Below are 9930 nucleotides of genomic sequence, written 5' to 3'. Positions count from 1 at the left end.
AATTAAACAGTTATTTTACCCATGATTTTATTATAATTCTATGATTTTACCAGCCAAAAACATGGACTTGAAAACAGTAACATTTCTTTCAGTCTTGATTATTTTCGATTGCAAAATTCATAAACTTCAATTTAAATTTTGAGGTGGAAATTTCCCCTGATGTGTTCTTAATATCTCATAATTTAGTTTCTTGCCTATGCTTTGGTTCTGCACCCAAGTGCCAGAGGACATCACAGCCTAATTGTGGAATATTTTCAAAGCTCAAATGATAAGTTTGATTTTTGTAACATGACATTTTCATCTATGTCACAAATATTTGTTATTTTTTGTTGTTCTCGAAGTAAAGTAGTAAAATGGTTAACCTGAACAGACCTGCTTCTGTTTCACTTCCACATACACTCTGGCCTCAGCAGTATATCCATGCACAGTGGGAGCAGCACCCAAAGAAGTTGACACAATAAATGATTGAGCGTTCCATTTATTGCAGACCAACATTACTGAATACTGAACTAAACTTTAGGAATATGAAGGAAGTTTTCTGATAATGCACATCAGAAATAAGAGCAAGAGTATTGTAAGGCTACTAAAAATATTAATACATGAAACAAGTCACAAATATGAACAATATGTTTTTATAGTATCCAAAAGGCATAAATAATGATCACAACTTGGAAAAAAAGTGGAAAATGAGAAAAAACTAAATTATGTATTCAATGCATTCTTCAGTCCTCGTCTTTGTTTGACCGCTGTACAAATGTCCGTTTATTCTTCTGCACCAGGACCTAGGTCACATAAAAAGAAAAAAAAAAATACTGTCATATATCCTCTCTGCAATATGTCCAGATGTGCAAAATACATTATAAACTGGTGAAAAGCGAAGTAATTATGTCCAGATATACATTTTATTTTAATAATTATACTTGATTTTAAATGAAAGGATGTGAGAGGGCCCATGGACTGAGTTTTTTATTATGATGTTGGACCTCAGATATGGACAGTTTTGGGAAGAAAACTTAAAAAATATCTTTAAATACAGAATCACAAATACATAAAATTTTGTAATACATTGTGATACGTGGTCAAATTGTTTCAGTTGTAGTTGTATAATAGTCTATTCTCTAGTGTAAAATGCAATATAGGAATTATAATAAAAATGCACTTGCACACACCACAAGAGCTGTGTTTTCAATTTTTCTCATTATTAATAAGTCAGTACTCTGAATAAGTACTTTGGATAGATGTATTTAATTACTTTCCAACACAGTACAGGTCAGACAAACCATTCCCCGGACAGCTGGAGATGGAGGCCTTACCTTGGTCCCTTCAATGATGTGAGGGTCTTTCTGTAGAGCATTGTTCAGTCCATCTTCTGAACTGAAGCCAATCCAGCAGAAGCCTCTGTGAAAACCTGTCTCTTTGTCCTGACACCAGAAACAGAGAAAATGGAAAAGAAAGGAAAATAAAATAAATTTGAATAGACAAACTTATCAAGTGAAAAGTATTAGATAACAATGAAATGATTCCAGACTCACAAAGGGCAGCAGGCATTTCTTAACTTGTCCAAATTGGCTGAAGTATTCCCTCATTTCCTCTGAAAAAAGTGTATTACATTGATGTTATTACATTGGCATTACTAATACCCAATTCAAGCACCATGCGTGTACTATATTTACTCTTTATCTCTATACTCTATACACGAAAAACCTGCAAAAAGTACTTTCTGACTTTACCTAGACTAGACTCAATTTCATCTCATTCGTTTCATACAACTGCAGTGACCATCAAGCATATGTCATCCTTTATTTCAATGTTTTACTGACAGAACAGTCTATGGATGGGACTCATGATGATCAAGGTGTCACTGAAGGACAAATTACACGAGGTAAAAAAACAAACAAAAACGTCCTTGAACCTCACATGCACCATTTACAGAGATCACATTGACAGATTAAGAATAAAGTGATGCGAAGGACTTACTGGAGGCTACAGTCCAGGGAACTTTAGACACGAACACCTCGAACACCTTCTTTGAGGACGCTGCCATCTTTACTTTACCACGCGATAAGGTTCCGTACGCAGCAGGACGCACTACCGCCCCCTATAGACTGCTGGTGGGATTATCAGTCTCTTTACATTTTGGACACAATTGTAAAAATCCAAACTGGTGGCTGTGTAAGTAGATTTGTTTGAATTTGCATGTTTTAAGTTTGTTGTGATTTGTAGAAATCAGTTTTTCCCCAGTCCTTTGTCATAATGTGCTTGTTTGTGGCTTCATATACAAAGTCGTGTTGTATCCAGAGAGCGGCAGCACTGCGGCAGAGTGTGCGCCAAAAACACACAGAAGAAAACATGTCCAAGATGGCGGCTGTTATGGAAAGTGGGGAAGATGCATTCAAACAGCTTTTCAAGTTTTATAAGCGCAGAAAACCCCCGCCAGACTTCAGTGAGGTGATCGACTTCTCCGGGAAACTTTGCTCTGGCAAGGTACAAACCGACAGAGCCTGACATATAAATGTCAGTGCTGTCATACTCAGTGCACATAGCTCTCTCTCCCCATGTGCACACCCCAAACTTACAATGATCTAAGGCAATACAGTAAGACTTACCATGTATGAAGTATCACCGGTTTATGGGGCAAAGCAAGAGTTTGCTGAGCGGCATAATAAGCAATATAGCTCTAACGGCATGTAACAGACTGTTAGCAAAGCCTCTTATGGCCCTATTCTGTTTATTTACAGGTGGTTCCGATCAAACTCAACCTCACTGCAGTGTCTGATGCCTCCATAGTGGGTCTCAGGCCGGCCCAGGACTGGAGAGCCTTTGGCCTGCAGGGATACCCAGGTAAGTCTAATTATTCTGGAATAAGTCTATGTCAGACAATGCAAACCAGTCCAGTCTAGGTAGGTCCTTGTAATATATTCAAAATGACTAATGTATCTGATTGTAGTGTAAATATAAAATAAATAAATGAATATAAAAAACACAAGTATAGAATAATGAATCACAGTGGTGTAGTGATGTCTGAAGGTGTTTGTGTGTTTTTGTTGAACAGGATTTGTATTTATCTCTAACCCCTTTCGGAAAGGCTCACAGCCCTTCTGGATCCGACAGTGCCTGAAGACGTATCCACAGAAGCCCAATGTGTGTAACCTGGACATGCATATGTCCCCTTCTGACACCCAGGACATATGGGAGCGCAGTGTGCACAGCCTCAGGTCAGAATAGACCTCTAATTATCAATAGATCCTATGTGGGAAAGAATTTAGATTCTAATGAAGAAATGCAGAACATTCTTGGCTACATTGTCAAATATTTAAAGTTCATAATTCTTACATGTACGTTTCCTGTTCACAAATAACCAAAAGTGTGTTATCCTGCAGTTCACCAACCCCACCCAGACGCCAAGAGAAGAGTCTGCTGGAGCGACTGCGCTGGGTCACCCTAGGCTATCACTACAACTGGGACACTAAGGTAGATGCAGGCAGGAGCAGTTTGAGCCAGTTTAAATGTATCTTTGTTTAAAATGTGTTGGTTGTCTTGTGCTTTCAGTTGTACTCTGAAGATCATTACACCCCTTTTCCAGCTGATCTTCAGTTACTGTCGCAGCAAATTGCTCTGAGCTGTGGCTTCAGTGACTTCAGGCCTCAGGCAGGAATCCTCAACTACTACAGGAGTGACTCATCTCTGGGCATCCACGTGGACGAGTCTGAGCTGGACCACAGCCGCCCTCTCATCTCATTCTGGTCAGTCTAGTTTAGAGAAAGTTTATAATTGGATGATGCATAACGCCCATGTAAAAACCATGTACTTTTTTTTTGTAACTGTTTATTTATATGTCTTATATCTTTTGTAACTTATTTGATCTATGTTCATGTTGTGCCTTTCCAATTTGAATTTTGGTTACACCTTTTTAATAACAAAATTGTTAGTACTAATAGTACCTTGTGCGTTCCAAGTATGAGTAATTAGCGATGAGTAATTAGTATTATACTAACTATTAGATAGATTAGATAGTAATTATTATTAACAACTGCTGACAGTTCACAGTGGACTTACTGGGGAAAGACAAATCTTTTTCATCTACATGTAGGAAAGTCGGGTACAGGCCCTTTAAGGAGTTTCTAAGCCTGAATTATTCTTAATAAACTATTTGTTCATTATAAATTACATCTTTCTTGCTTTATTAAGACTAATTATCTGAACTTTTAAAATTTTCTTCAGTTTTGGGCAGTCGGCCATCTTTCTCCTCGGGGGTAAACAGCGTCAGGACCCCCCCACAGCCATGTTCATGCACAGTGGTGACGTGATGGTGATGTCTGGACAGAGCCGCCTCCTGTACCACGCCGTTCCTCGGATCGTTCCCGCTCCCCCAGGCCTCCTCCCCTCCGAGCTCCAGAATTCACCCACTTCCCCAGACACGAACTCAGTGGTGGAGCCCGTGTCAGAACAGGACTGGACCGTGTGTCTCAGGTATATAGAGAGCTCCAGGATCAATATGACTGTCAGACAAGTGCTGGGGCCTGGGCAGAGCTTTCCACAGAGCTGACCATGCTAAGACTTAAACATCAGGACAAATAAAAATAAGTGACATTTGGATTCGTATTAGTATGGACACTTAAGAAGAGGATTTATTTTAATGCGCTTTACCATTCAAATGTGCAATATGTATTTATTATTAAAGAGTGGATGGTGCAATGTTTCTGTGGGCTCTTTGCTTTCCCTCCAGACATTCATCTTCAAGTTATTGCTTCCACTGAGTGCTTTTTATAAAAAAAATAAGTACATTTCCACCACAAATTGTGAAAGGCACTGCTCACTGATGCTCTGAGAAATGGCCCACTGTTAAATAGCTGAAAAGAATAACAACACTAATTGAAGTTTCTGCTACATGTTGCATAAAAACATAACTAGTTGGTATCGGTCCAGGGTCTGAGTACAAGTTTCATGCCATTGAATTCTTGATAGGCAGATGAACGCACAGCTGCCTTTTTGACGTTTTATGTTTGCGTATGAGACGATGTGTAAGAACTCCAGTCTGGTGATGATCTGATCGTTTGCCTGTAGCCTTCATCTCACCACAGAGCCTTTGTTTTCCAGAGGAGACCTCATCAATACCAGGTGGACCTAAACTACAACAACACATTGTCTGCCAACTTTCCACCTCCCACCATTCTGAATCATCCAATTTGTTTGAGATTAGATGAGAATCTGAGTTTATTTGCTTGCCATTCCTTGTAAAATATGTAGTTTAACGCTTCTACGCGCCCCCTCCTCTTGCTCCTACCCAATAAAAGACATAACCACCTCCAAACCTGAAAACAGATGCGCTCATAAAGACGTTTGTAATTAGACTGGAGCTGCACCTGTCTGTGTGCCTCATGTGACCTCTATAAGAGCTGTCACTGTGAACTCAAAACAGATACTGTATATTTTTGTTCGAACAGTCACTGTATGTAGGTCTCCTGGTTGTTCCAGGTTTCCCTGCCGTAAAATCAACTATGTCAGAGTGACCGCCAAATACACAGGATAATGTGCCCTCTGCTTATTGAGGCCCCCACACTTTTGTACTGCTCTGTCCCTTCATCCCATCTGGACATTTCAATTTCTTTTCGTTAGAACCACACCAGACTCTCCACTAGATGGCGCAGTAGAGACAGGAATTAGGCATGCTCCCTAATCCTTGAGTTTCTGCAAAGTTTGTGCCACCTCGTGTAATGCACAGTGTGTGTATAGGTATTTCTAATGTTGTAAATCCACTCGTTTAACTTATTTGTTATTTAAATGATAATTAACCAGAAGAAACGGCACTCGTCTAGCGATATAGGCTTTTGAAACTAACCATGCGTGGGTGACACAGGTTGGCGTTAATAGACTATTTTATAGATGTACCCTGCTGGTGTGCGCATTTCAGCCCTTCTATATTAACCCAGCCCCCGTGCGCCCCTCGGTGGGTTTCGATGTGCCGCTGTGGGCTCTGCTGTAGGCGCTGCTGTGGTTGGCACATGGGCTTCTGACTCCGGGTGATTGTGAAACGGCAGCTCTCAAATGCAGCTGAGGATCTAATATCAGAGCGCAGAGCCCGGTGTGTGTGGGACGGGCCTGTGACGCGCGCGCCGGGCATGTCTGAATAAAAACGCACCAACGCAAAGTAGCCTAATGAAAAGGTGTCGGCGCATCGCATCTGTTTGATTCTAAACTCAGCCCAGTGGACAGGAACATGTGGCCTCATCACTAACATCCGCAACAGCATCTCCCGACACACAGCACGGTAAGACTCCGCTTCTCTTTTAGGTTTCACACTTTGAAAAGTTTGAGTGTTCTTTGAGAAAAGTGTGAGCATGCATGCAGTTTACATTTGGTTACAAACAGTCCTCATCTGCCTTTGACCACTGGTTTACTTTATCTTTTTGTTCATTCTGAGAAATTCTTGATATTATTCATAAAGTTTACAAATATTTGAATAGTAACATTTTTCACATACCTGCTTTTTGGAACACTGGGGATGACACCTCTCCAGAACTACTTAGGAAATTTTCAGTTTAGTACTGAATAAGATTTTCAATCCAAATAAGTTATTTTCATTGTTATTTCCAATAAAATAAAAATTTTGTGTTATTAGGTAATTCTTTAAAGAATTACAACTCATCGCGCACACACAAACACACACACACAAACAAAAGCAACATCCAAAATAAATTAAAATTAAAATCTAATTCGTTCTTTTGATTATTATTACTGATTTCCTATTCACGACATTCTTCCATGTCAATTATGTTTGACGTTTTGCACATTTCTGCCAAGTTGAGTGCAATTTTCTCCCTGGCATATAGCCTAGTTAATTACAAAAAATATAATATATATAATTAAATAAATCAAAACCACTCAGATATTCACACATAATCCTGTTCTCCGGAGAGAGTGAGTGTAAATGATAGTTGAGGTTCATAACTTGCTACTGTGTGTCAGCAGCCGCCCTAACAAAGCTCCTTTATTGTCTATTGTTAAGCTCCTAATCAAACCTGATTGAACAGCTCTCAGGTATTTTGTGTGTCAATGTTGTCACTGTAGAGCAGCAGCCTCAGGCATGTCCATAGACAGAAACACCCATCACACTGACACTTCTCTGCCTAATGTAATCACTGCCATCTTTATCAAAACACACAGCAGCCAAATAATACGACCTGCACACTTTGAACTGCTCCGCGGACTTTCCACATCTGTGAGGTTGGGAAATATATAGAAAGACACTTTTCTTTCAATAATACGGATATGCTGTAATGATTAAAGGATTATTATTTAGTTTGATGTCGATTTCTTGAATGTAGTGTTTTAAATATCAGGTGAGCACAGACTCTAATTTGAATCATCATCATTTAATTTCAATCATCAACATCATTTCCTTTTTTTATTGTATGTAAAATGTAAGAATATATTTTTTGTTTTGTATCGTACATAATCTATTACATTCTAGATTATACATAAACATAATTCATTTGAGTCTGGTTCAGTTGAGGCTGTCACTCATTTTGTGTTAAAGTCATGAAAAACATGTCCTTTATGAAGCAAACCTGTAATTTTATTGTTTATTTAACAATAGAATAATGGTATTGTACTCATGCTTATGATTAAGCTTACAAATTACATTGTTTATTATGATTATCACCGGCTATGTGTTGTTCTTTATTTGTTTGTAAGGTGTCTTTGAGCGTCCAAAAAGGCGTTATAAAAGTCTGATGTATTATAATTATTATTTAAAAGTGGTGTTCAGCTGTGCTTTTGTCATCACATGTTCTGTCAGACCTGCCATACTGCAAGATAATAATGGGTTCACTATGTTCTTTGGGTTTGGTAGTAATGAGTAGTAGTAGTAAGAATCAGGTTTATTTTTAATCATCCCTAAAGAGACATTCTTTTCATTACAGACAGGCAGCCAACCAGCAGAAGGAATAGTTATCAAATATAAAGTTATGAAAAACAAAGATTAAATATGAGCATCACGAAAAATAAAATACAATAAGTATTTTTTATTAACTAAATCCCCAGTGGAAATAACTTATAATATGACTATTTATCTAATTTTAAAACTGTAAAATAATCTATAATTGCATCTACTATATGAACGTGAGAGTGTGTCTTCAGGTCAGCTCTGTGACTAAATGACTAAGTGCACTACACTGTTGAGATTGTGTGAACCTGTTTTAGTGTTTTACTGTTTCCTTTCTATGGTCTAATGTAACATGAAGATAATTCCCACCAGCACGTTCTAATAGTGTCTTCTCTGTGCAGGTGCCAGAGCCATGGGCAGTAAGAGCGTGGCTGCCCCTGTGCCTCTCCACCCCTCCCTGCCTCTGGGGGGGTATTCTCTGCTCCACAGCTCCACAGGGCTGCAGCTGCCGGCCGAGCACCTCCACAGCTATGGCTTCAGTGCTCTCCATGCTGTGCACCTGCAGCACTGGGCGCTGTACCCCCCTGTGCCCCTGTCCCGGAGAGCACTGTCTAAGATCCCGGCGTACTGCTCCTCAGTGGCCTCCTTTACCCCCTTCCCTCAGCTGCTCAGACCCAGACTTAGCTCCAAGACTAAGCCCCGTTTTGACTTTGCTAACTTGGCTGCAGCTGCCACACAGGAGGACAGTGTGAAGGCGGAGGACCTGAGCATGAGCGCTGTCCACAGCCCCCCTCTGCAGCCCCCTCGTCCGGGGTATCTGTGCCAAGACAAGGTGCCTCCTCCCTCTGAGAGAAGGTCCAGCCGAGGCCGAGTGCCCTCCAAGACCAAAAAAGAGTTTGTCTGTAAATTCTGTGGACGCCATTTCACCAAATCATACAACCTGCTGATCCACGAGCGCACGCACACAGATGAGAGACCGTACACCTGTGATATCTGCCATAAAGCCTTCAGGAGACAGGACCACCTCAGGGACCACAGGTCTGTGCACCACACTGCTGTCTCTTTATCTCTACACCCAGTCTACAAAATCCAGATCCTAAATTGATTTATTGATATAAAATATTTAACCTTTATTTAGCTGGTAAAATGTTTGGAATGTTTGAAAACTTAATTATACGCATCATCATAAGGCAACACAGCGGTGCAGTGGTTAAAGCCTAAGCCCCACAGTAAAAAGGTCCTGAGTTTCTGGGTCTCTGTGTGGATTTTGCATGTTCTTCCATTACCTGTGTAGGTTTCCCCCAGGTACTGAGTTTGCCCCACTAAAACATGCACTATAAGGTCCCTTCTGGGGTCCCTGAAAATTAGTTTGCAAATCTACCCTGGTCCAAAGGATCTATTGCCAGCACAGTCTCAATAGAAATTAGAATGAGCTGTGACATATAGTAAAGTGTAGGTCTCCTCTATAATGTGATTGATGTGTGCCTGTTATGTGTCCTGTTGCAGGTACATCCACTCCAAAGAGAAGCCCTTCAAATGCCTCGAGTGTGGAAAAGGTTTCTGTCAGTCTCGGACTTTGGCTGTGCACAAAACCTTACACCTGCAGGTCAAAGAGCTGCGGCCGCCTAAAGTCAAATGAGCCCAGTGCCCAGTGCCCTGTGCTTTCTATCCAGTGTCCAGTGTTCTGTGCCTACAGGAGCAGACTGACCCTGACCCACACTGTGCAGAGGGCCGAAGCTGCTCAGGGCAGACAAAGCCAAAGTAATTTCTTTACTCTTATGCAATTGTAAACTGTAACTGTAAAATAACCCAGTGTTCTCACGTATAACACATTCCATTGTTAATACTAGACCAATGTACCAAATGTATCATATATTTTTGCACTTTGACTTGATTGTAGATTTTTTTTAGTCACTGGATTTCTTAAAATATATAGTCAATGTTTGTTATAAAGTGTTTTTTGCAGCTTTTGTCTGTTTTGTAATTGTAACATATTTAGTATATGACAGCTTTAATCAAACTATATGAAATATGTGAAATTGTGT

General features: G+C 40.1%; 3 protein-coding genes across 4 annotated transcripts; 2 read left to right on the top strand and 1 right to left on the bottom strand.

Annotated features, from left to right (window-relative positions):
- Positions 1 to 460: 460 nt before the first annotated feature.
- slirp (SRA stem-loop interacting RNA binding protein) lies at positions 461 to 2071 on the bottom strand. The gene is made up of 4 exons (XM_020919800.2): positions 1978 to 2071; positions 1533 to 1591; positions 1314 to 1421; positions 461 to 782 (listed from the first exon to the last, which is right to left on the bottom strand). The coding sequence occupies exons 1-4, from the start codon at positions 2042 to 2044 to the stop codon at positions 723 to 725; spliced, it is 294 nt and encodes a 97-aa protein (XP_020775459.1). The 5' UTR covers positions 2045 to 2071; the 3' UTR covers positions 461 to 722.
- A 91-nt stretch (positions 2072 to 2162) lies between these two features.
- On the top strand, positions 2163 to 4699 carry alkbh1 (alkB homolog 1, histone H2A dioxygenase). 2 transcript variants are annotated; one of them, XM_020919810.2, is made up of 7 exons: positions 2163 to 2172; positions 2284 to 2484; positions 2739 to 2841; positions 3086 to 3215; positions 3381 to 3471; positions 3550 to 3743; positions 4222 to 4699. In XM_020919810.2, exons 2-7 carry the CDS (start codon positions 2350 to 2352, stop codon positions 4544 to 4546), a joined length of 978 nt encoding a protein of 325 aa, XP_020775469.2. In that variant the 5' UTR covers positions 2163 to 2172; positions 2284 to 2349; the 3' UTR covers positions 4547 to 4699. The 2 variants fall into 2 exon arrangements, with proteins under 2 accessions (XP_020775469.2, XP_020775468.1); XM_020919809.2 differs by lacking the exon at positions 2163 to 2172 and having other exon boundaries at positions 2291 to 2484; positions 3053 to 3215.
- Positions 4700 to 5301: 602 nt separating this feature from the next.
- osr1 (odd-skipped related transcription factor 1) lies at positions 5302 to 9930 on the top strand. The gene is made up of 3 exons (XM_020919753.2): positions 5302 to 6268; positions 8287 to 8923; positions 9392 to 9930. The coding sequence occupies exons 2-3, from the start codon at positions 8298 to 8300 to the stop codon at positions 9522 to 9524; spliced, it is 759 nt and encodes a 252-aa protein (XP_020775412.1). The 5' UTR covers positions 5302 to 6268; positions 8287 to 8297; the 3' UTR covers positions 9525 to 9930.

Source organism: Boleophthalmus pectinirostris, unplaced genomic scaffold, assembly GCF_026225935.1.
Source record: "Boleophthalmus pectinirostris isolate CB_2022bp ecotype Guang Dong unplaced genomic scaffold, ASM2622593v1 HiC_scaffold_10, whole genome shotgun sequence".
In the NCBI taxonomy this organism is placed as follows: Eukaryota; Metazoa; Chordata; class Actinopteri; order Gobiiformes; family Gobiidae; genus Boleophthalmus; species Boleophthalmus pectinirostris.
Note: the sequence above shows the minus strand (reverse complement) of the source record. Positions and strands in the feature narration are given on the sequence as shown.